This window comes from Odocoileus virginianus, chromosome 12, assembly GCF_023699985.2.
Source record: "Odocoileus virginianus isolate 20LAN1187 ecotype Illinois chromosome 12, Ovbor_1.2, whole genome shotgun sequence".
NCBI classification, from domain to species: Eukaryota; Metazoa; Chordata; class Mammalia; order Artiodactyla; family Cervidae; genus Odocoileus; species Odocoileus virginianus.
In genome coordinates, this window is record NC_069685.1 from 50,174,723 (window position 1) to 50,201,052 (window position 26,330).

General features: G+C 45.8%; 2 protein-coding genes across 5 annotated transcripts in view; one reads left to right on the top strand and one right to left on the bottom strand.

Annotated features, from left to right (window-relative positions):
- CCDC63 (coiled-coil domain containing 63) overlaps positions 1-26,330 on the bottom strand; it is a 67,194-nt gene that overhangs the window by 6,497 nt on the left and 34,367 nt on the right. For 3 of the 4 annotated variants that reach the window (XM_020889996.2, XM_020889994.2, XM_020889993.2), the window contains 4 exons: positions 22,656-22,730; positions 18,331-18,523; positions 13,905-14,108; positions 11,356-11,548 (listed from right to left, as the gene is read on the bottom strand). In XM_020889996.2, coding sequence (XP_020745655.1) covers positions 11,415-11,548; positions 13,905-14,108; positions 18,331-18,523; positions 22,656-22,730 — 606 coding nt within the window. In that variant the 3' untranslated portion in view covers positions 11,356-11,414. Of the gene's footprint in view, positions 1-11,355; positions 11,549-13,904; positions 14,109-18,330; positions 18,524-22,655; positions 22,731-26,330 lie in introns of those variants that run through there. The other variant, XM_070475194.1, reaches the window with a different exon arrangement.
- MYL2 (myosin light chain 2) lies at positions 1,775-10,058 on the top strand. Its single transcript, XM_020889998.2, has 7 exons — positions 1,775-1,878; positions 3,173-3,262; positions 5,519-5,594; positions 6,674-6,778; positions 7,872-7,950; positions 8,055-8,103; positions 9,734-10,058. The coding sequence occupies exons 1-7, from the start codon at positions 1,876-1,878 to the stop codon at positions 9,830-9,832; spliced, it is 501 nt and encodes a 166-aa protein (XP_020745657.1). The 5' UTR covers positions 1,775-1,875; the 3' UTR covers positions 9,833-10,058.

A 26,330-nucleotide genomic window follows, 5' to 3' on the forward strand; every position in this document is an offset into this window, starting at 1 on the left:
GGCTCCCTCACTCAGTCAGCTCCAGTCACAAGCTCCTTCTGCTCCTCAAGATTCTCAATCTGTCCTCCTCTGAGGCTCCTGCTGTCCCCAGGGCCAGGAGCACTCTCCCCATCTCTGCTCAGCACTACTGCCTGGCACTGCCCATCTCTGTTTCATCCCTCTGTTGCATCTGTCACCACTTGAAATTCTCTGGGTTGGGCATTTGTTTCTTTTCATCCATCTACCCCTTGCACAGTTTCATGAGGGCATGCAGTTTGTTGCTAGGCAGCTGTCTCCCCTACACTGGCCCCACGCCTGGTGTGCAGCGGGGCTCCATGAGGGGGTGACCGCCCACCCAGCCATTGACTCTTTCAAAACCACTGGGGCAGCTGAGGAGATGTTCTGCCTCTTGGACTCTGAAGCCCATCACCCACAGCCACTAAACAAGGCCAAGACTTTATTCCAAGCCCTCACTTCTTACTCCTTGGATCCCAAGGCTGCCTGCAAGGCCACAGGAGGAAAACCATCCTGAGAGATTAACCACCACAGTGCCTTGAGTTCTGACAGCAAACCACCTTTCCCAAGGCCCTTTAAGAGCCTGGACTCTGGAAGCAAATGGGCCTCAGATCCACTCCCAGCTTCTGTCTGATCCCAGGCATCGCATTTTGCCTCTCAGCCTCAGCTTCCTCATCTGTGAAACGGGGACACAGAAAACAAGGGGGTCTCTCCCACACAGGGTGATTAGATTTTAAACAGGAGCACAAAACGTATCCACGGTTCCTGGCACACAGCAGGCACTTGATGAGAGCTGTTCTTTCTTCAACCAGTTAACAGACTCGCTGAGCAGCTGCTGTGTGCTGGCCAGCCAAGAGCTTGGACCGAGGAGAGTGTGGTGAGGGCCTCCCGAGCGGCCCACCGAGAGTGAACAAAATAAGGGAATTGCACGGTATGTTGCTGTCCAGTAGCTCAGTCGTGTCTGACTCTTTGTGACACCAAGGGCTGCAGCATGCCAGGCTTTCAGGAAGTGGTAAATGCTGGGGAGAAACACAAACCGAGAAAGGGCTCTGCAGGGCAGGGGCTCAATGGCTGTTTTTAAAAAATATTTATTTGGCTGCGTCAGGTTAGTTGTGGCACTCGAGATCTTCGCTGCATCATGCAGGATCTTTCGTCGCAGCACGCAGACTCTTGCGTTACGGGAGCACTCTGTCTCTCTGGCCGTGGCCCACGGGTTCAGTAGTTGCTGCGAGCAGGCTTAGTTGCTCTGCAGCATGCAGAATCTTGGTTCCCTGACCAGGGATCGGACCCATGTCCCCTGCACTGCCAGGCGGATTCTTAACCACTGGCCCTCCAGGGAAGTCCCTAAAGGGTTATTTTTAAAATAGCGTGCTGAGGAGGTCTCATTGAGAAGGTGAGCAAAGACCTGAAGGAGGTGAGGGACGGAAGTTCACAGATGTCAGACGGAAAAGCATTCCAGGCAGAGGAAACCACAGGTGCAAAGGCCCTGAGGTGGGACCTGTGACTGATAATGTAAGAGAATTTTGAAGTCTGCTCTCCCCGCCATTTTCCTCCTCAAAATTGACAAGCACAAGTGCTGACCGCCCGAGCGCTGCAACAAGCGAGCAGCATCTCTCCCCGTGCACCAGCCGCCCGCCTCTTTAACCTTGAATGCCTTTCTGGGCCCCACGTGTCGCCGGGTGGCGACTGAGCTGCCCTTACTTCAGAAGAACGGCATGGGGTGGGGGGGCCTTAGGTGGTGTCCGCCTCACCTACCACTGCCAAAAGTGGTCATGGGGTTATTTTTAAACTTAGGGAGGAGGTATTTATTGTTCCCAGGCTGAAGAGAGCCGGGCAGACTGTGGGATTCTTCTGGGGGAGCACTGCTGTGTCCTTTCCGCCATGGTGAGTACTGAGGGCCCCCCGGAGGAGGAAAGTGATGCTGGGTGGCAAGGAGGGGACACCACCCACAAGCAAAGGACCAGAGGGGAGGGGGACCACGGCAGCTCTCCGGGGCCCCAGATCCTGGAGGAAAAAGCACTGCTTGCTGCGTGCACACAGAGGAACCCCAATCAATGCCCCCGATAAGCCACAAATAACAGCAGCTCCCGGGGACTCGCAAAAACAAAATAAGAGAGTTGGCTTTTTTATGGCTTGTCTACTGACCTCTTGAGGAATCAATAACTCCCAGGGCTTGCAAAATGGGATTGAACGCTTTTAAGGATCAAATTGTAATTCTTTTCTCTTGTTCAGGCAGCTGGGGAAAAGAATCTTTTTGTTTTCACCTTTTGAACTTGCAAATTTAAAACCTCTCTCCCTCTGTTGTTTAGTTAGGTGTCCCTCTTCGGAAGCAGGAAGCCCCCAAAATCAGGATCAGTGTGAGGCTGTGGTTAGGGCCACAGACTATGGAGGCAGTCTGCCCTAGTTCGACACTGGCTCTGCCTTTTTGTGACTGTGTGACCTTGGGTAAACGACCCAACCTCTCTGAGCCTCGGTTGCCTCCCCGGGAAAATGGCAATGGTAATAATAGCATCCACTTGACAGAGCAGTTATGAGGACTAAATGCAATAACATATGCAGTGTTCAAGCATTTGCTGTAACTCAAGTCAGAAGCGGGTGGGGAAATGTTAACTCACTCCCCTCGCTCTGTTTGCATGATGCAAGGACAGAACATTTAGAGGAGATGTTGCTGCCATTTGGATCAGGGGGAAATCGAGGGGGACAGAGCAGTTGGGTTTTAACACCCTGAAAATGTGTCATTTCATCTCGCATTCTTCATGGTTTAGTGAGCCTGACTTTTTTTTCGCCTCCAATCAATTCTCCTTCTGTGCATTACTGAACTTTTTGTGAAATGCATCAGAACAAAAGCAGCTGGGTCCTGCTGGGGCTGATCCGAAAGCCTGGCCTCCATCCCTGGAGACACACCTCTACCTCCCCTAGTTTGCAAAGGAGCTGCTGCAAGACCCACAGTCTTACAATCCGCCAGAACCAGGCTGATTTTGGGAAGTCTTTTTTTTTGGGGGGGGAGTCTTATTCCATGTCCTTTTATCTTTCCAGCACCGCCCTTTTGAGATGAGTGTCGGCACCATACCCCCATTTCACAGATGAGCGGCTGAGGCTTACCCAGAGATGGAACTGACCTAGTTTTCTAATTCCCAGCCTCCGACTCTTTTAACCGATGTGTTTTTTTACCCTCTAGTCACCTAAGAAAGCCAAGAAGAGAGCAGAGGGAGCCAATTCCAATGTGTTCTCCATGTTTGAACAGACCCAGATCCAGGAATTTAAGGAGGTGGGTGCAGCTGGGTGGAGATTCCCACATGCTAGAAAGAGCCTTTCCCTCATTCCATATTCCCTGCAAGGACCTCTCAGTTACGCTGTCTTTGTTTTCATTCTGTTGTTGTTGGCTGTCCCATGCCACCTGTGGTATCTCAGTTCCCCAACCAGGAATCGAACTCACACCCCTTGCAAAGGAAGTGCAGAGTCTTAACCCTTGGACCAGCAAGGAAGTCCTAGCTTGTCTTTATCCTCCCCAAAACACCCCAAATTTGGTCTGAACATGTGTATGAATGACAAAGAAATTAACTTTTGCTGATCATCAAAACAAAGCCTATGTCTTGTTGAAAATGTAGGAATGAATTTCAGAAATGCATGAAGAATAAAAATGACCTGACTTATAATTCTATGACCCAGAGATGATCAGTTAACATTTTGGTATATGCCCTGCCAGTGGTTTTTGTTATGCACGTATTTGTTAAACAAAGTGACCATCTTCTATGCACACTAATCTATACCTGTTATTTTTCCTTGAGCAATTCAGCACCAACATTTTCCATCATTTATTTAAATCGCCTCCTATGGTTAGATGTTATGTTTAGAATGCTTTACTATTATAATTAACACCCTTTGCTTGTATCTCTGGTTATTTCCTTGGGGTAAATTCCTAAAAGCGGAACAGTTGGATCGAAGGGACATTTTTTTTTTTTACAAAAGGAACTAAAACCAAGTACAACCACTGGTCCAAGCTGCCCTCCAGAAATCCTGTGCTCACTCTGACTCCCATCAGCCCCAAGAGGAGAAGGTGCCTTTCCTGCCACATCTCCATCAACACTGGGTGTTAACATCTCAAATATGATTTCTGCCAGTCAGAGAGATATCTGAGAGTATCTGAGATATTAATTTTTACCGTCTTAATTGTTGACTGCTAGCTGGGTCTGAAACCCTATCCCAGTCTATGGGGATGTGCCTTCGTAAGCAAACCTAAGTACCAATTACGTAAAATTAAACCACTGCTGCAGACTCAGAATACACTGAATTAATTTTCCAGCCATCCTGATGGCTCACACTGAGTTATCTACTCTCTCACCTGGCCCTTCAGAGGAAAACACACTAAAGCCAAGCTGGAGAGGCCACAGTATTTTATATGAAAGGAGAAACCACTGGGGGCTTCCAATGGGACATGAAGACTTGCCCCTTCTGTCCCCACCAGCATTCAGATCACAGGAACATCACACCCCACAGGCTGCCAGGGAGAGAGGAATTCCTGGGATGAAATGTCACATCTGAACCTGAAATAGGTCTCTTCCCCGGAGAAGACTACATCCTCCCTTCTCCCTCCCTCTGTCCCAACTTCTGGAATGAGATCAGCTGCTGGGGGCATGACCTGGGGGTGCAAATACTTTCAGGAACCAGTTGTTAAAAGAACTCAAGAAATGCAGATATGATATGTCATTGGTAAAATACCTGGGCATTCACAAAGGTCTTGGAGTTTCCCTCAGAGCCAGCTGGAAAAGATCACTGGCTTCATTTTACAGATAATGTGGGCTTGCGAGTTGGTGAGCAGACTTGTTTTTAACTCATTTTTTTTTCAACAACAGCTTGATAAAGTTATAATTCACATACCATGTATTCTGCCTTTTAAAGTAAGTGTACAATTCAGTGGTTATTTAATATAGTCACAGCATTTTGCAACCATCATCATTTATCTAATTTTAGAACATCTTCATCGCCCCCAAAAGAAACCTCATACCCATCAGCAGTCACTCCCCAGTCCCCCCTCCCCCCAGCCCCTGACAACCACTAATCTATTTTCTGTCTCTAAGGATTTGCCTGTTCTGAATGCTTCATAGAAATGGAATCGTACCCTATGTGGCCTTTTGTGTCTGGCTTCTTTCACTTAGTATCATGTTTCAGGGTTCATCCATGTTGTAGCATGTGTCAGAATTTCCTTTTTATCGTTGAATGACATTCCACTGTGGGGAGAGACCACATTTGTTTATCCATTTATCAGTTTGGAGCTACTGTGAATAGTGCTGATGTAGACGTTCACACACAGGTGTTTGTATGGTTACGTGTTGTCATTTCTCTTGGGAATACACGGAGGCGTGAAATTGCTGGGTCCTGTAGTAACTCCAGATCTAACACCTAATATCCCTCGATGCTCCTTGAAAACCCCAGAATCCCACTTCCCCAAGCCCTTGGCACAATCTCTGGGACTCCTCCCCACAATTTCTCCCGGGCTTACCAGACAATCGCCTTCCTTTCGCAGGCCTTCACCATCATGGATCAAAACAGGGACGGTTTCATCGACAAGAATGACCTGAGGGACACCTTTGCTGCTCTTGGTACGTCACCCCGCACCACCACCCAGCACCAGCTAGGAAGGTCTTCTTATCCCACTCCATGAGGGCAGGAGGTGGGGCTATCAAAAAGGTCAAGAGCTTGTCATTTTGAAACAGCTCAACCAAGATTGGTCTTTAAGGCAAATTTCAGAGGATAGGAAAGAAGTGTTTAGTCTTTGAGTGTCTTAACGTATCTTTTTCTTTTAAAATCATTTTTATGTGGTTTTGAATACAATGGCAGTTTACAATAGAAAACTTGGAAAATTCAGAGACGTATAAAGGAGTAGACAATGTTGCCCACTAGGGCATATTCCACTCTTAACATCTGAGCCTCTAATTTTTTTCCTAGGCATCTCGTGTGTGTGCATGCTTATTAGTTAGACTCATTCTATTTTGGATTCAGCTTTTAAAATTTAACATCTCAGTAGGGTGATCATGAGTACATGGAACTGTTTCAAAATATAAGTGTCCAATCTGTCACCTCCTCCTCCATTCCTACCCCCAGAACTCAGTTCCATGAACAGTTGGGCAGGTTTTGTACTGAGCAATTATAGAGTACTATTTGCATTTGTAGCCACTGTAGATTATTAATTTAAAACATAAGTTATCTTAATAAGGGGTGGCTTTTTCTAATTTATACAAACATACTATATGGGCTTGTGACAGTGGCTAGGATAGGTATATCAGAATCTCCAAGGCTGTGTGGGTTAGAGCAGATATAATTTGAAAAAGTTCCCTCGAATTCTGATCTGTGTCTCCCACCTCCAAGTGAGAAGGGCTAATTTTATACTATGAGGATTTCTTATTTGAGTAAAACATTAAAACATCTGTATAAAATGTTCCAGGTCCTGAAAGCACAGTTTTAAAAATAACTAAACCCTCTTTGGGTTGTTTCCAGTTGTCTGGTTATTATAAATAACACTTTTGAGAACATCTCACATGAATCTCTGGCCCCGTCTACTCTGTCTCCGATTATTCCTAGACAAGATTCCTTGAAGTAGGATTACAAGGACAAATGCCAGTGTCCTGACAGCTGTTTCTGTCCCAGTTCAGAATCGCTGAGTGTCTGTCTCCTGCTCTAGGGCGTGTGAACGTGAAAAATGAGGAAATTGATGAAATGCTCAAGGAGGCTCCAGGTCCAATTAACTTTACTGTGTTCCTACAAATGTTTGGGGAGAAACTTAAGGGTAAGTTCATGTGTATTTCTGTTCATCTATGTCTGTATATGTATATATCTGTGTGTGTTGGTTTGTGCACCTATGTGTGTCTGTCTTTGTGTGTCTTCATCTTTGGGCATCAATTAAAAGCAGTAGGAGAACATACAAGAGTTGGCAGATGAAGGCAATGTAACATAGGTGAGGGAGAGAATAAAAAGAGCAGTTAATAGTGCTCCAAGGTTTACCTTAATCCAGACCTCATACAAAGCACTTTAAATGCATTATATTAAAAAGAATTCATTTGAATCAGTTCTAATGAGATGGATGAAACTGGAGCCCATTATACAGAGTGAAGTAAGCCAGAAAGATAAAGACCATTACAATATACTAACACATATGTATGGACTTTAGAAAGATGGTAACGATAACCCTATATGCAAAACAGAAAAAGAGACTCAGATGTATAGAACAGACTTGTGGACTCTGGGAGAAGGCGAGGGTGGGATGTTTCAAGAGAACAGCATTGAAACATGTATATTATCTAGGGTGAAACAGATCACCAGCCCAGGTTGGGTGCATGAGACAAGTGCTCGGGCCTGGTGCACTGGGAAGACCCAGAGGGATCGGGTGGAGAGGGAGGTGGGAGGGGGGACCAGGATGGGGAATACATGTAAATCCATGGCCAATTCATTTTAATGTATGACCAAAACTACTCTAATGATGTAAAGTAATTAGCCTCCAACTAATAAAAATAAATGGAAAAAAAAAAGGGGGAAATTTCCTAAAAATAAATAAATAAATAAATAAATGCATTATATGCATCACCTTAGTCTAAGACGTAGGTTCTCTTCTTATCCTCGTCTACAGAAGGGGAACTGAGACTCAGAGACGGAAAGTCACTTGCCTGAAGCTACACGGCTAACAAATGCTGGAGTCAGGATTCAAATCCCAATCTTTCTAAGTCTAGATCCATGCCTGACCTTGGGTTTGCTCCAGAAATAACTGGATTCTCAGCCCACGCTTTCAAAACACCAAGGCTCGGTGCTCAGAAGTGGTGAGGCCTTTCTTCCTTACCCAAGATTCTTAGCCACCCATAGCACATCAACCCCATTTTCTGTTGCAGGAGCAGACCCCGAGGAGACCATTCTCAATGCGTTCAAAGTGTTTGACCCTGAAGGCAAAGGAGTGCTCAAGGCTGATTAGTGAGTGGGATGTGAGTGGTGGGAGGGGGACCTGGGGGTTCCTTGCTTCTCCCCACAGCCCTCCCCACAAAGCCAGGGCAATATCTGCTTTTCTCTCTCTGCAGTGTCAAGGAGATGCTGACCACGCAGGCGGAGAGGTTTTCCAAAGAGGAGGTAACAGGCCCCCTTCAGACACCCTCTGTACCCCAGTTACCGGCCTCTCCAGACTCTCTTACATAAAATAGCCCTGACCCCACACTGAGAGAGAATCTGCTCTCGTTTACTGAGCCCTTACCTCATTTCATTCTCTCAATCACCCTGTGAGGTAGTGACTAGCACTACGGTCATTTTACAGATGGTGAAACTGAGGCTCAGGGAGGCAAAGTTACTAGCTTAAAAGAACAACACTAATGGGAAATGCCGGGTCCTAGATCCAAACCTCTGTCTGACTCCAGGTCCTGCCTTCCTCATAACACATTGAGACCCGGTGACAGCATCAATTTCCTGATGGACTGAAGGTGTCATGCAGGGTGACCATGCATCGTTGTGTAGGTTGTACACTGCACAATCCTCCTGGATGCCCTTAGTAATATATACTGCAGAGTATCTATTTGTTGCAAGTTTTTTCCAGCAGATGGCAGTCAAGTGTCTTGCTATAATTTTCTAAAAATCAGAACATAAGACTCTTTCTGGCAGGTGGCAGTAATGTGCCTGGAAGAAGGGGCACTATTGCTATCAATAATTCATCAAAGGCCCTGTATGAACAAGCAACTGTCTTGTCAACATTGCTAATTAATCTTAATGAATCTATTTAAAATATTCCCTTGTAGCCTCTCAGGCCTGATTCTGTGAAGTTTCACATTTTACTAAAAATTTTATTTGAATTTCCTCCTTAAAATTCAAGCAGTTGAAAGAGCCTACCTTTCAACTCCCACCATCTTCGTGACTTCGGACAAGCTCCTTAACCTCACTGTGCCTCAATTTCCTCATCTGTATAGTGGGGACAATAATAGAATCTACTTTATAGTATACATGACGATTAAATGAGTTCAAATGTATAAAGTGCTGGTACGTGAAAAAGGTAATATGTGTTAGCTATTATTAACCCCAAATTAAAAAAACAATAATTAGCCAATATTCTTTAAGGACTTCCTGGTGGCTCAATGGTAAAGAATCCTGCCAATGCAGGAGACTCGAGTTTGATCCCTGAGTCAGGAAATCCCCTGGAGAAGGAAATGGTAACCCACTCCAATATTCTTGCCTGGGAAATCCCGTAGACAGAGGAGCCTGGTGGGCCACACTGCATAGGGTTGCAAAAGAGTCAGACACAACTTAGCAACTAAACAAACTAAAAAAATTTTTTAATGTAGAAATTACACATAAAAAAATTTAAATTTCCAATTTCCCTCAAAGAATCTAATTCCTCACAGAGTCTGACCTCCTTGCCCACGTGGCCACAAGGGCTGGCCCTGAGGAGTTACAACCTCTGCAGACAGACTGTGTCTCCATTTAACCACGGTCCCTACCAGGCCCACTGTGCTCACCTACATAACCTGCCTGCCTCTTTGCACACACAATTGAGCTTGCAATCCCTGCTTTCCCCATTGCAGGCTGGGTACCTAGGAACATCCCTGCAGGATGGCCCTTGGGGTCAGCACCTGGGGAAGAGCTAGGAAGGGCAAGGAAGCAGGAGGGCAGGGAGAGAGATGCCCATGGCACCCCATATCCTCCAGGCCCCAGCTGCCTCTCCACTTGGGCCGCCCTTCCCCCCAAATCCTCAGCACGTCTTGCTGGTTCGTTGCAGATTGACCAGATGTTTGCCGCCTTCCCCCCTGATGTGACTGGCAACTTGGACTATAAGAACCTGGTGCACATCATCACCCACGGAGAAGAGAAGGACTAAGAGAGTGGCTTGCTTTTGGGTGGGCAGATGGGGGTATCCTTGCCCTCTTCTCATTTTGCCCAGTAATGCACCACCCCCGACCCTGGCCAGTTGGTCATGTGGCTGCCTCATTTATCCACCTCCATCTTCTTTGCAGCCTGAGTGCCTTAGAGCTACCACATGACCACACAGCTGGCAGATGGAAATTCACCCAGAGTCTGTGTTCAAATAAAAAGGAGGTCGTGTATTTGTTCATGGTGTGTCCTTGAGTAAAGAAGACCCTTTGCTAGTTCCCATGAAGGCAGTATATGAGTTAGGGACAGCACTGCTGTCATTATTACTGAATCTTAGTGACTCTTTACTTAAAACAGATCTTTAGGGACTTGGGACCCTGCTGGTAGTCCAGTGGTCACCAGCAGTTCCTGGTTCTTGTCTATCTCTTCAGCAATCCTAGTGGAAAGAGGACACCTCTCTCTCTCTCTCTCTCTCTCTCTCTCTCTCTCTCTCTCTCTCTCTCTCTCTCTCTTTCCCCACCAGCTCCACACAAATCCCAAAACAGGGCCTATGCAATACCTGAACCAACCCTGAAACAGGTGCAGTACTCTGACTAGCAGACTTGCTCGTATGATCAACCCTCACACAGGGGTTGAAATCAGTCCCTTCCAAACCTTACATGGCCTGAGGGTAGGAGGGGCCATTCCCAAAGGAAAGTCCAGATGTATTTTAGGAGGAAGGGGGAGTAGATGTCAGGTAGTCTAATTTTTCAAGGGAACCCCAAGAACCTGGAACCTAGCCAAAGAGAAAGATGTACTGGGAACAAAGAGCTGAAGCTGGGATCAAAGTGGCAACTGGGGTCACCTAGAGGGAATGAGAGGGTCTGGGTGGTTGGAGGAGCCAGAACTGGAGTGAGTCTTTAAGGTTCAAGAACAATAACAGAGAACCCCCCAGAGGAGAAGCTCAGGGTCTGCTCCAATGACATCACCTGCTGGGAAATGGGGTTCCTTTCAAGCCAACTGGGAGGCAGGGACTCAGGACCCCCATGCCATGCCATGATGACCCTTCATGATCCACACCCTGTGATGACCCATGCCCCCCTCACATCCAGAACCTGTGACCTGGGGCTCCTGCAGAGACAAGGCCAGGCCCAGGAGAGGCCCCAGCTCATGGCACTCAAATGGAGTTTGTATTTCAGGACAAGACATCCTGGACACAGCTCTACAGTGATACACTCATCCATGCGACCCTCCCACGCACAGATACAGACACAGGGCCTCCACGGCTCCCGGTTCCCACCGGTGAGTCTGCTGCACCCTATGTGGTTCGACGACGTGAAATCAGTATTTTGGCTCCCATGGGGCCCCTACACTTCACCTGGTGAGCCGTGATGCGGGGGGTACCATCTCAAGGGTAGTCAAGGGCCACGGTGACCTCACACCACTCTTGCCACCTGTGCCAGCTTTCGATCTCCACCCTCTTGCTCCTCTACCCCATCCTGGGGAGCTGCCAGTGCCCCAGTCTCTCAGTAATGAGTGTGGAAGAGGCACTGGGGTTACAGAACAAAACATTTACTCTCTCTAGTTATGTACGAATGGCCATAGCCGCCTCAGACTGTTACCTTCCTCTTGGACTTCACCTCGTCCCCTTTTTCAGGCATGCTGTCCCTGTTTCGAGACTCTCTTGTGGTGTAGTGGTTGAGCACCATTTGCCGAAGGCTGCTGTGGTCCAGGGGCTGCTCCACTGCACCAAAGACGGGACTCGGTGTGAGGAGTTCAAAAATCAAATCCAGCATGGCAGGGGGGTGCGCTTCCTTCCCAGGGCTAATGCCTCTTTGCTCTGTTCAAGGAACTCCAAGCCTGGTTTGGTGACCCTCCAGAGCAGTGGGGGTTGAAGTGTGAACATTCTCCAAGTTCAGGGAGAGGGAGGACAGGCAGAGATACACTGCTCAGGGATGGTCAGACAATAACTGTCTTTTTCTCCCAGACGAGGATGTGAAGGTGAGTTGGATTTAATATCAAAGAGACAGGGCCACCATGTGCAGTTGCTCAGGATGTAGACTACACAAAGACACCTGTTTCTGCAGGGCTGAACACACCCCCACACACACACTTGATTGCCAAGCTACATGGATCTAGCAGAGGTGGCTTTCCCTAATTAATCTGCCTAGAGGGGCTTCCCTCTTCTAATTCACACATGCAAGCCATAGAGGCTAGTGGGCTAAGAGAACCCAATGTTTATCAATATTCCCTTGAACAGAAATGAAGATATCATCTGTATATTCCTGACCTTGTGAGGACAGTGTTATCAATGGCTGTTCTCTGCCACCCTCCTCGTTTAAGAACTCAAAGGGTCAAGGAAAGCTGTGCTAAGGTGGCTGACACCAGCCCTGGTTTTCACTCCTGCTAAGTCTCAGTTGCCTTGAGTAAATCAAGCAAATGTGTGTACACCTATGCATCTCTGCATGCACACATATTGGCAGTTCCCTCCCTCCATTCTTGGCACACCTGCACACTTGAAATGTTGCTCACAGAAGAGGGGGAACTTTTTTAAAAACCAATTTTTTCCCTCTGGTTACTCAAATCACACAAGGTCACTGTAAAAGAAAATTCTAAGCAATGACAGAATTAACTCAGAAATACAAAGTTCTCTGCAACCCACCACCCAGAAATACCCACTGTAAGTCAGCATATACCTCTTCATTTTTTATATGTATAATCAAGATATTTTCCTCCCCTTCTTCCTCCTTCTCCATCCTTTTCTCTCTCCCCCTTTCTCTCCTATGTACCAGGTTGTGAAAGGCTGTCTTGTTCACCGTAGGTTTTACGTAGCATCCCTGGTTACTAGATGCCATATACACATATGTCAGTTCATGTCAGTCCACAGCATTCTTTTTAGTGGCTGCATAGTATTCCATCACATGCACGGGTGAACTATAACTTATTTAACCAATCTCTAATGGGTGAGCATTTCAGTCATTTCCAGTTCGGCTGCCCTCCTACTTCCACCTTCGACCCCTGAGTAAGTTTTTCTCTGAAGGACCAATCCCCACAAGCAAGATTACAGACTCTACGCGTATATCTGAAACAGGGTAATTATTAGCTAAGCCCATTTCACCTGTAACCTTCCTTCACTAATCAAGATCATTTTATCATTGGTACAAATGTCTCGCTTGTCCTCCAGGCAACATGTAGCCTAAACAATGTGTCTGCCTGAGTTGTTTTCTAGGAGCTTGGGTCCAGCTGTGTCTAGTTCCAGCTGAGCAGGTTAACCCTGGATAGAATCACAGTCCTCCCAAGAGCTGCTGGATGACATCTTGAACACACAGAGGCCCACACTGAATTACACCTACAGAACCAGGGTCAGGGCACCATTTTCCAATCACCTTTCCCCACATGCTCCATGCCTCAGATCACCCGGCATCTTTAGTCTTTATCCCATAAACACCAGAGCCCCTTGCTTTCCGGGAGGCGGATTTTGGAGATTTGTCTCCCCATCTCCTCTCCTTGGCTTTGTGAACTTGCGAATATATCACCCTCTCTCTGCTGACCCGCCATGTCTTGGCCTGGCTTGCTGCGCATCGCAAAAACGCAACCTGGCTCAGTAACATAACCACGTCTCAACCTTCCTGAACATGTTGCCAAACTACCCACCAAACACCATGTGGGGCCAGACTTTACCCCCACCTTCAGAGAGAAGGGCTAGTTCCCTCAAGCCCCGCAAACCGCAGTACCACCAGCTTCTGCCTCCAAAAGCAAAGAAGGTCAATGTGCCTGTGCCCGCAGGGCCATAGTTAATCTCTAGTGTGAAGCAAGTCTCAGTTGCTTCAATCATGGGGTGGGGGGACACAGATGCGGTTGGGGAAAGGAGGTCACACGTGGAGCGAGAGTCAAGAGCATACAGTGAGGGTAGGAGACAGGATCAGGGAATCTTGTCTGCTCATAACTTGCCAACTTGGAAATTCTGGCTATTTTAAGGTTCGTGAAATGGTCACAGAGTAGTTGTAATTTTTTAAAGTATCTGAGATAATTAAACTTCAGAATCTGTGGCTTTGTCATCATGCTGTAGAAAGAAAATTCCAGGTAAGAAAAGAACTCACCTTCATCCAACTTGTCACTAAAGGGGTCAGCCCCGAACACTGGGGGGATGACCTTGATGGGTTCTGCAGGCTTGAGGAGGGCGGAGCCGCCCCAGAAGGGGTTGAGGAAGGATGGCTGGACCTCCGCCTCTGCCACTTCCATTTCCATAAGCCGCTTGTAGGATTCTAACACCAGCAAGTCATTGGTCTTCTTCTCAATGATGGCTGGAAAAAAGGCGTAATCAAGAAGTTTGCCAAAGAGACCTGGGCCCTCGGGGAACTAGAGGCAGTGCTCCCTGCTGGAGAGGAAGGGAAGTAACAGGAAGCAGGCAGGTCATGAATGCCTATAAGGACAAGGGCTTTCTCTTGAGTTATATCACTCATTCCCTAGAGAGCACAATTTGGTTCTTGAGAGGCAAAACCAATCTGACTCTTTGATGTATAAGGCACGGATATACATAAAAAACATGAACAGTTATATGGTATATCAACTGTATGAAAATTCCATAAGGAAGAGCAGTTAGGAAAAGTATGTCTGAAAAGGCTCCATAGGGGACAATAATAAAAAGAAGGTTGAGGAATATTTTTTAACACTAAAAACTGGGAGCCATGGGCAAACTCTGCCTTAAACTACTGATCTTTTCCTCAGTGCTCTGAGTTTGGGGGAACTGTCCTTCCCAGTGTGTTTCACAGCCCCATGGAGTCACCAGAATAATTCATTCATTCATTCATTTATTCATTTATTCCACAAATGATTATTGGATGCTTATCAGACTGGGCATGGTGCCTGAGACGCCACGATGCATGGAGGGAAAAGAGTGACCATAAACAATAACAGAGATGCAAACCTTGTCCTGATGAAGCTCATAAGCTTCAGTGTGAATGGGAAGATGGACAGAAAGGCAAATTCAGCAAATAAATACACATACTCCTCACTATCCAGATGCTTGTTATCTGAATTCAGTAACTATTGGATTTAAGTTTTTTTTTTAATTTCACATAACGCATACCGTTTCTCTTCTCTCTGAAAATCAGGGACCAAAAAGATTCACATCTGAAACTTGCTATTGGTTCTCAAGAACCTCCTCTATTCACACAACGAGAATTACCTGTATATAGAGACAAACTAGGCAAGGATTAAATAATAGAACTGCTATGAGAGTGAGTACCAGACCACCTGACCTGCCTCTTGAGAAATCTTTATGCAGGTCAAGAAGCAACAGTTAGAACTGGACATGGAACAACAGGCTGGTTCCAAATAGGGAAAGGAGTACGTCAAGGCTGCTTATTTATTGTCACCCTGCTTATTTAACTTGTATGCAGAGTACATCATGAGAAATGCTGGGCTGGATAAAGCACAAGCTGGAATCAAAATTGCCAGGAGAAATATCAATAACCTCAGATATGCAGATGACATCACCCTAATGGCAGAAAGTGAAGAACTAAAGAGCCTCTTGATGAAAGTGAAAGAGGAGAGTGAAAAAGTTGGCTTAAAACTCAACATTCAGAAAACTAAGATCATGGCATCTGGTCCCATCATTTCATGGTAAATAGATGGGGAAACAATGGAAACAGTGAGAGACTTTATTTTGGGGGGCTCCAAAATCACTGCAAATGGTGACTGCAACCACGAAATTAAAAGATGCTTGCTCCTTGGAAGAAAAGCTATGACAAACCTAGACAGCATATTAAAAAGCTGAGACATTACTTTGCCAACAAAGGTCCGTCTAGTCAGAGCTATGATTTTTCCAGTAGTCATGTATGGATGTGAGAATTGTACCATAAAGAAAGCTGAGCACCAAAAAATTGATGCTTTTGAACTGTGGTGTTGGAGAAGACTCTTGAGAGTCCCTTGGACAGCAAGGAGATCCAACCAGTCCATCCTAAAGGAAATCAGTACTGAATATTCATTAGAAGGACTGATGTTAAAGCTGAAACTCCAATGCTTTGGCCACTTTATGGGAAGAGGTGACTCATTTGAAAAGGCCCTGAAGCTGGGAAAGATTGAAGGCAGGAGGAGAAGGGGACGACAAAGAATGAGATAGTTGGATGGCATCACCGACTCAATGGACATGAGTTTGAATAAACTCTGGGAGTTGGTGATGGACAGGGAAGCCTGGCGTGCTGTAGTCCATGGGGTCACGAAGAGTCAGACACAACTGAGTGACTGAACTGAACTGATGAGAGTGAATAACAGTGGATACAGCAGGACCAGCCTCAGATAGAGCAGCGGAGGGGGACTTGCTGGAGAGAGGACATTTAAACTGAGATCTGAGAATGAGGAACTGGGTATGGGATGAGTATCCTAGGAACACCCCATGCAAAGGCCCTGAGGTAGAATTTTTGGGGGGAGAGATTTGGAAATACAAAGAGGAGAACAGTGTGGCCACAGGAAGTGAGCAGAGAGGAAGAGCAGGAAAAGAGATGATGGAAAGTGTAAGCAAGGGGACTTCCCTGGTGGTCCACTGGTTAAGAACCCACCTGCCAATGCAGCAGACACCAGTTCGATCCCTAGTCCAGGAAGATCCCACATGCCCAAGGCAACTCAGCCTGTGCACCACAACTACTGGGTCTGAACATCCTAGAGCCTGTGCCCCACAACAAGAGAAGCCATTGCAATGAGAAGCCCGTGCACTGCAACTAAGAGTAGCTCCCTGCTCACCACAAGAGGAAGCCTGCACACAGCAATGAAGACCCAGGGCAACCAAAAATAAATAATAAGTAGATGAATTTTTTAAAAATGTAAGCAGGGGCCAGCCTATAAAGAAGTTGATAGGCTGCACGTAAGAAAGAGTTAATACGGCAAAGTCTGACTGCTCTCCTTGGAAAAGGTTGCTTAGCAGTTTGGTCCTTGGACAGTATCATGGAACTTGGATTTCAGGAAGGTCCCCACCATCATTAACTGTTAAGAGAGGCTCATCATGCCTTTGTTGTTCAGTCACTCAGTCATATCCGACTCTTTGAGATCCCATGGACTGAATCACACCAGGCTTCCCCGTCCTTCACTACCTCCCAGGGTCTGCTCAAACTCATGTCCCCTGGGTCGGTGATGCCAGTATGCTTAATCTGTGTATTAAAAAATGTAGCTTATGCTATAAATACTTGCTCTTCTTTCTGGGGTCTGGAACTGGGATATGTGCCAGGCTGGAGGTGTCTGTATGATCAGCCCCCATCCTAACCCTAAGTGATGAGTATCCAATGAGCTTTTCTGGTTGACACCATTTCACTTGTGTTGTCACAACTCATGGCTGGGGGAGATTAAGCACATCCTGGGAGAGGACCCTTGGAAGCTTGCTCTTGATTTCCTCCATGCTTTCCCCCAAGCTCCTTTATCTTTACTGATTTTGCTTTGTACCTTGTGGCTATAATAAATCATAGCCATGAGAATATAACGATATGCTGAATCCAGGAGCCCTCCTAGTGAATCCCTGAAACTGACGGGAGGGAGGCATCTTGGGAACCTCCCAAACACAGATGGTATTAAGAACCTTCGATTCTATTCTAAGAGCGGTGGAAGTCATTCATTCTAAACTGGCATGATCTCTGCGGGTACATCTCCCTCTCTCTCCTGAGCTCAAGGCCTAGAAATGTGTATTACAGTTAATAGGCATTTGCTACATGCCAGGCACTGCTCTGAGCACTTTATTTCTTTCTTCCCAATCTGAATGCTTTTCATTTCCTTTTATTGCCTTACTGCATTATCGAGGCCCACCAACATAATATTGAATAGGAGTTGTGAGAGCAGACATCTTTGCCTTGCTCCTGATCTTAGAAGAAAAACATTGCTTTTTTTCATCATTAACTATGAGGTTAGCTGCAGGTATTTCTGGAGATGCCTTTTATCAGGTAAGGAAGTTTCCTTCTAGTTCTAGTTTGTTGAGAGGTTTTTTTTTTATTATGAATGGATATTGAATTTTGTCAAATATTTCCTTCTATATCTATTCACATGATCCTGTAACTATTTCTCTAAGAACTACTTATTTATTTAACCTTCCCAACATTTTTTAGATGAAGAAACTGAGGCACAGAGAGGTTCAGAAGACTGCCCAGAAAATTCCCTGATGGTCCAGTGGTTAAGCATCTGCTTTCCAGTACAGGGGATGCAGGTTTGATGCCTGTTCAGGGAACTAGCATCCCACATGCCATGGGGTAACTAAGCGCTACAACAAAGATCCCAATTGCCGTAACTAAGACTCGATGCAGCCAATAAAGAAATATGAAACACATGCACAGACTCAAAAATCCATGTTTAAAAAAAAAAAAAAAAAACAGTTGCCCAAAGTCACACAGCTAGTAAGAGTAGAACCACAGTTTGAACTCAAGCAGGTTGGCTTTAGTGCCCACAGGCTTCACCACCAGGCTCACTGCCTCCAAAAGAACAAGTCCTGGTGCCTGCTCATAGAAATCTCTGGAAATGGTTGCTAAGAGTCTAGTGGGCTTGACTCACCAAAGTACTGCGGGAGGTTGGTATCCGTGATTTTCCCCGTCTCCCCTAACTGCACCAGGATCTTGGTGGCATCACAATTTATCTTCTTAAACAGATTCTCCACCGAGGTCTTGAGATACTCCAAGGTCTTGCTGATCTCCCTGTAGTTGTTCTCGTACATGTCTGCCTCCTCCGTGGTCTTCTTTAGCTTCTCCTATGGCAGACCCCCAGTTCCCATCCAGGTCAGCCAGGTGGCCACTCTGGCTGGGCTCAGCCCTCACAGGTGAGAGTCTGAAACCAGGGTCTCCAAACTGCAGGTTTGCAAACCTCTAAGGGGCTTTCCTGGTGGCTCACACAGTAAAGAATCCACCTGTGGTGCAAGACACCCAGGTTCGACCCCTGAGTCGGGAAGATCCCCTGGAGAAGGGAATGGCAACCCACTCCAGTGTTCTTACATGGAAAATTTCATGGACAGAGGAGCCTGGCAGGCTACAGTCCATGGGGTCGCAAAGAGTCAGACATGACTGAGAGACTGAACTGAACTGAACTGAGCGACTAACACTTTTCACACAAAGGGTTGCAAGAACAATTTAATGGGCCTCAATCCACATTTTTTTAAGTGAAATAAAATAAATCAGAAAATAAAGGAAGAGAGGAGAAAATACTAGTATGCACTGGAAGTAGTGAGGATAGATATTGTCTAATATAAAGATTTGTTTCACTTACAGATGTGTATGTGTGTCTGCATGTCTACTGGGTTGCAGCTTTTTTTAAAAACTGTTGTCTCATTTAAAAAAAATTAAGGCCCACGGGAAGAAATATATTTTACATTGCAGTCCAATATATTCACACACTGTTTTCAGTCGCTAAATTGTGTCCCCATGGACTGGAGCGCACCAGGGTTCCCTGTCCTCCACCGCCTCCCAGAGTTTGCTCAAGTTCATGTGCATTGAGTCAGTGATGCCATCCAACTATCTCATCCTCTGCCGCCTTCTCCTTTTGCCTCCAATTTTACACGTGTATTTATATACATTTATCTAATCAAATGAAATTAAAGTTTCACAAATCAATATTCTTATTGTGTGTTCTAACATTTTCCATCCTGTTCTGTTCTATTCCATCTTGTTATCTTTAAATGCTGGTGGCAATCCAATAAACTGATTTCATCATTCAGTTTAAATCATATTACTAGAGACCAGTGGTTCTCAAAGTGGCGTCCCAGGACAAGCAGCATCAGTTCCATCAGGGAACTTGTCAGAAATGCAAGTTCCCAGGCTCCAGTCCAGACCAACTGAATCAGAGGCTCTAGGTGTAGGCTCAGCAATCTGTGTTTAATGAACCTCCAGATGGTCCTGATACATGGTAAAGTTTGAGAACCTCTGTGAGTCCACTGGATCACAATTTCAGTTTCACATTGGTATTACCTGGGAGCATTAAAACATTGGCTACGCAGACCCCAGCCTCAGACATTCAGACATCTTGGTCTGGAGTGCAGCCTCGGCACTGGAAACTTTAAAGCCTCCAAGGTGATTCTGACTTGCAGCCCAGACTGAGAATCGCTGCTCTAGGATAAATGCTTTGATGGTTTCCCACCTCTCTCCCTGGTTCTCAGCTTGCAAAGGTGAACTGGGCCCTAGAAGGATCAGCCTTGTCCCTACCAGCTCCACATGGACCATTCCAAATAAGGATCCCACAGGGCCCTACCCACATGCCCATTTCCAGGTGAGGGAACTGAGGTTCTGAGGCAAGGGAGAGGGAAGCCGTGATTTGAACTGTCTCTCAACCACCACACCAGGCAGCTTCCTCTGTCCCAGCCACTGGAATATTCAGTTCCCAGGGCTGAATTTCCTCATATGTCAGCCAGAGCCCCTCCTCTCATTCTAAAGGTGCAGTAAAAGATCACATAGTTAAAAACGCTTTTTAATAGCCTGATGTGGTGTTGATAACACATGTATGTGTGTGCATGCTCAGTCATGTCCAACTCTCTGTGATCCCCTAGATTGTAGCCCACCAGGCTCCTCGGTCTATGGAAATTTCCAGGCAAGAATACTGGAGTAGGTTGCCATTTCCTCCTCCAGGGGATCTTCCCAACCCAGGCATCGAACCCTTGTCTTTTGTGACTCCTGCATTGGCAGGCAGATTCTTAACCACTGTGTCACCTGGAAAGCCTGATAACACATGTCCAGCACCTAAAATGTTCCAAGTACTTTACACACATCTTCTTAACTAATCCTGACAATTGTCCCAGTTTTCAGATGAGGAATACTGAAGTCAGAAAAGAAAAGTGAACTTGTGCTTACCTCATCTGTGTTGAGTTGTCTAAGAACCTTACCTTGGGCTCTTTATTTAAGCAATTATTTAGTAACAAGATGATGGTGACTTGAGGTTTTATTGACTTACAGGATAAACAACAATAATGATAGTTATGTTTATAGCTCTCTGCCCTGCAGTATGCCAAGCGTGTACATGCAGGATTTTATTCAATCTTCACAGCCCTACAAAGTGAGTACAATTATTATTCCCATTTCACAAGTGAAACTGAGGTTCAGAGAGGTTAAATCAACTTTCTCAAAGTACTAACGTCAGGAAGTAACTCTTCTGGGAATCATACCCAAGCCTTTGTTCCCAGGACCTGGATGCTTAATTTCTATGCTAAACCTCCTGTGAAAGGACTGATTCCACCACTTGCCTTAGAGGGGACAACAAATGGAAGGTAAATAGAAAGGTTTCAAGAGTAAAGGAGATGGGCGTGATTTTTAGTAGGGGGTAAGAAAAGGGGGTTCTAGGTGAGCCCATTGCTATTAAGACAAATTCTCTTGCTAAGAGTATTTGCATTTGAAAAGAGGCTCCAGGAAAACCCAAGGAACAAAGAGTTACTGGAGGACTTCAGACAGAGGTGGGGCAATGCTTGGGGTTGTCTGGTCAGCCTCCCCAAGCTGTATCCCCCATTAGGTCTTCAAAACCCCAAGATGCAGAGCAGCAACAGTCCCAACTCCAAGGAAGTATGTGGACACTGGGTGGCCAAGAGTCAAGGATGTGGGATGCCAAGCACGTGTCCAACTTGAGGGGGGTCTCTTGAACTTGGGCCCTGCCTGCAAGTCTACTTTCCCCATTCCTGAATCCTGAGAGAGGTTGCTGAGCCTGAGAGGTGCTTTGCTGCCCTCCAGTGGTGCATTAGAGAATGGCAGAGCCATCCCTGTCTACCACCTGCAATGCCAAGAACAAAAATCAACTACAGAAAAAGGAAGGGAAACAACCCATGAGCATGGTTCCTGGGACAGGAACTCCTGGATTAGAACAGGGCTTTGCAATCAAACTCTGTGGTTCATATATTTCTCGGACATTTGCTATTCATTCTCCCCTTATACCTTAATAACAAAATGGTTATCATTTCAGTGTAGCAATGTGCCAACTAAAAGTTGTATTTCCAACCATCCTTTGAAATAGGAATGGCCAGTAAGACACAGATACAGATGCTATTGACTGAGAATTCAAGGAAAGAACTTTTAAGCTGACTAACTCAATCAGCAAGGCCTTTTTTTCCTTCCCTACTTTCTTTCTGCTTGGAATGTATATGTGATGGCTGTACCAAAATACAAGCATGAGGCATCGTTGTAAATGTAAGCCACACACTAAAGATGGCAAAACTGGAAGGAGAAGACTGATTTACTGATAACACCATGACCAACCCTAAAGTGCTAGTCTCCAGATTTACATTTTAACAAGTAAATAAACTTCTATTGCATAGACCACTGTCATTTTGGGTCCCTATTATTAGCAGCTGAATGCAATGCAAAGCTCATACATTATCGCAACTCCATGATGATGGTGATTGCTTCTCTGAACCTCAGTTTACTCATCTGTAAAATAGATCATATCACCTACTTCATAGTGTTGCTGTGAGGATTAAATGAGATAGTGCAAGCCAAGCTCTTAGCCCAGTATCTTGTGCATAGTAATTGTTCAGGAAATGTTCGTAATTACTATTATTGATTGAGAACAGGCCACAGCTAGGACAAGGAAGAGAGAGAAGTAAAGACAGAGGCAGAGATCTGTTTGGAACTCACTAGTCAGGGATGGAATTACAGGCACAAGGGCCTGGGATAGGCTTCCTGAAGTGGGAGAGTCTTTAAAATGGAAAAAGAAAGCCTTTGTCCTTTTTAGGAACAAAATTTTGTAGCAACATCTGTAGCAGAGGCTGCCTGTGACAAGGGGTCAGAACATGTCAAGACATGACTCAGGCCAGTAGTCACAGGACAGGCATCTTACTCCTACTGACAATCAACTGACAGGCCATCAGACAGACAACAGAGACTCCCATATCCCTCCCTCCCCACTGGTCTTACCTCCAGCTCTCTCAGGATAGAGTAGCTATCATCATGCGATGATTTCTGCTGGGATCGCAAGTGCATGATCTCATTCTGCTCAGGAGAGAACCAGACCATAAGGAAAAGCAGTGTCCCCCTTCCTAGCACACCTCAAAATAAGCCAGTGCCTTGAAGAGTTGATGAGGACTTATTTAATTTTTAAAAAATATCTAGAATATATTTTATTTTTAATTGGAGGATAATTGCTTTACAATTTTGTGTTTGTTTCTGCTGTACACAATGTGAATCAGCTATAAGTACACATATATTCCCTCCCTAGTGAGGATTTAAATTATCCATTTCAAGAAACCCCAGAACCCCTGGACCCCTCTTAGGTCCATGGAGGTTTTCTGATGCTTTTTAAATTAAAAGGAGGATGAGGGCATGAGTGGGTGGGTGGTTCGTCCTTTCTAGAGAATTGTCTATAATCAATAGGATTTGCTGCAACAGTAGCCATGTTCTATCTGCACTGTCCAGTACCGCAGCCATTAGCCACACACAGGCACAGAACTCTTGCAATGTGGCTGGGACCAACAAGAAACTCATTTTTAGATTTAACTTAAATTGATTTAAACAAAACTCTCCCATGTGGCTGGTGACTACAGTAATGGACAGACAGCTCCAGAGCAGGGGTTCTACAACTCTACCATGAATCAGAATCACCTAGGGGTTTGTGAAAACACAGACTTCTGGGCTCTACATCAGAGCTTCTGATTTAGTATGTCCGGGTGAGGCCCTGTGCTATGCTACGCCTAGTTGCTCAGTCATGTCCGACTCATTGCAACCCCATGGACTACAGCCTGCCAGACTCCTCTGTCCATGGGGATCCTCCAGGCAAGAATACTGGAGTGGGTTGCCATTTCCTCCTACAGCAGATCTTCCCAACCCAGGGATTGAACCCAGGTCTCCCACATTGCAGGTGGATTCTTTACTGTCTGAGCCACCAGGGAAGCCCAAGAATATGGAGTGGATGGTCCATCCCTTCTTCAGGGGAACTTCCTGACCCAGGAACCGAACTGAGATCTCCTGCATTGCAGGTGGATTCTTTACCAGCTGAGCTACCTGGGAAGCCTGGGTGAGGCCCCAGAATGCACATTTCTCTCAAGTTCCCAGGAGATGCTGCCACGGTGGTGGCCCAGGGGCCAGATCTGAGAATTCCAGGGCTAGAACAGTGTGTCCAAATGTAAAAGGCATGCACTTTTTGATGGGGCAATACCATTTCCAGGTATCTGTCCCAAGGAAATAGTAGGACACATGGGTAAAGGTGGCCACTCAAGGCTATCCCTTGAGTTATTATTCATTATATTCATTAGGAACAACCTAAATGTCTACTGGTTGGTGATTGGTTAAGTAAATAATGGTACATTTATATCATGGGGGGAAAGGGTCTCAAATTAAAATACAATTTAAATGCATATTCCAGGCTTATTTTCAGAGAATCTAGGTTTGCAGGTATGAGATAGGGCCTGAGGAATCTGCTTTTTTAAGAAGCATCTTGTGGTATTATTACTACAGAGCATCTAGGGGCCCCAGAAGCCACTACAAAGAACATAGGAATAAAAAGTTTTAAAAGATTATGTAAATTTACTTAAAATACAAGGGGAGAAAACCATAGATGATGTTGGGCAAAACTGTTGGAGAAAAAAAGTTTATAAAACAGCAAGAACTATTTTGTTCACTGCCACATTACCAGTGTCCTTTGGCCTTCGAAAACCTCCCCTGCAATACTGAAGGTGGCCACCAGAGGGAAGTGGCGAAGCGCCTAAACAGGAGGGGGCACACGCAGAGGCCAACTGGGTTCCTCTTGCTTGAGACTGGCCTGGTCTCCTCAGAGCAAATGAGACCCCAGCTCCTCTCAGCAAAGGAGGGAGAGTGTGGTCTGACCAGTTTATAGGGGCAGTGCACTCAGCTACCTGTGAGAATGTGTGCTGGAGTTGTCAGGTCTGATTTTCCTAGAGAAAGCAGAAATCCACATTTTCATGTGGAATATCCTGATTTTTAAATGCTGGCAACTCACTAATTTTAAAATTTGGGTATGAAGGAGGCCAAACAACAGAACAATGAAGGCTGCATTCATCAGTTTATGACCTGTGACCCCAGCCCTCTAGGTAAGAGTGAAGTCAGATGTTAGAATCCTAAATGTTTTTGACTTAAATCTGAACCCTACTTTGGGCAGAGATGCCACAAGAGGGCAAAGAGATAAGGTCTCAAACATCCCCTCAGTAACTCATCTCACCTCCACCCCCTTCATCCAGAACCACTCCATTTCATCTGTTTTATATACTGATGTTTCCCTATACCCTAGTTTAAACAAAAATTTTGGTAGCTTTTAAACGAAAGCTTGGAAACTACTGCTCCAATCCAAATAAGTCATTCTTGGTAGGGAAATTGAGGTCCAGAGAAGGCAAGAGTTTGGCCATCTTTCTTCAGACACACTTGTCTTCACAACAGAGACAGGCTGTGTGGTTGAAGAAGAAAGGAGAGTGCCCTCAAGGTGACTGGGAAGGTCAAGGTCAGTTACTGTTGGAGAACCACTGCTCGGGGCCTCCCACTGCATGCAGGGCAGTCCTGGACTTTGGGGATGAAGAGGGTACACACGAGGGCCTGTCCTCTGAAAGACTGGCCTCCAGAAGAGAAACATACGGCCACTCAAGCGCCTCTCCCCTTCGCTCTCTGGGTACCCAGCCAAAGGGAGGCCCCGGCTGCACAGTGGAAGGACAGCGAGATTGGGGGTGCTTGCCCACCCTCTTGGCAGGTCATTCGTTTGGCCACCTGCCACCAGGAAAGACACACACACAGCCTTCTCCACATTTCTGTCTCCTGGTTCCAGAAACTGCTCCCTCACCTCACCCATTCTGGAGCTCAGCTATGCTATTCTGCACATTCCCTCCTTAATTTCTTTAGACCTTTGTAAAGTCTCTTTTTTAAAAGCTCACCTCTATTTACCCATTTTGGGCATGCCATCTGTTTCCTGTGACAGCCCACCTCCATTTCCACGTGTCACCTGTACTATTATTATCTATTAGTAGCTTTCTTTAAATTGACCAAATTTTGTGTAGTTTGTTTATCATTATTTGCTTACTGTTATTATTACTACCTGGGCTTCCCAGGTGGTGCAGTGGTAAAGAATCCACCTGCCAATGCAGGAGACTCAAGAGGGGCAGGTTCGATCCCTGGATCAGGAAGCTCCCCTTGCCTGAAGAATCCCATGGACAGGGGAGCCTGGCGGGCTACAATCCACAGGATCGCAAAGAGTTGGATGTGACTGAGCAACTGAGCATGCACATACATTACTACTATTTACCACCCTAAGGAATCCTCTCTATAGAATCGCAATGCTCTGCAAGCTGTTCTTTCTAATCCTCATTAAAATTAAGTTCATCACTCATTTTGAAAAAATTAAAATGTTTTCCCCTGTCTTCTAGCTACTATCTACTTGCATGTGGCCCCACACTCAGGAAATGGTGACACTGCAAAAGAAAGGGCTCCCCTAGGTTCCCACCCAGCACAGGCACCTCAGAGGGAAGAGTGATGAGTTCTCAGAGGAGGTGACATTTGTCAGGACTAATGAGTGGTATTGCATCAGAAGAAAAGTGGGAGGGGTGGGCAACAGCATGAGGAAAGTTTCAGAGAAGGGAAACGCAGGGGGCAGCT

Excerpts from the sequence above, each read along its gene's own strand:
- MYL2 (XM_020889998.2), top strand. Across the intron at positions 6,779-7,871 it reads GTTTGGGGAGAAACTTAAGG|GAGCAGACCCCGAGGAGACC; the intron begins GTAAGTTCATGT and ends TTTCTGTTGCAG. Across the intron at positions 7,951-8,054 it reads GGAGTGCTCAAGGCTGATTA|TGTCAAGGAGATGCTGACCA; the intron begins GTGAGTGGGATG and ends CTCTCTCTGCAG.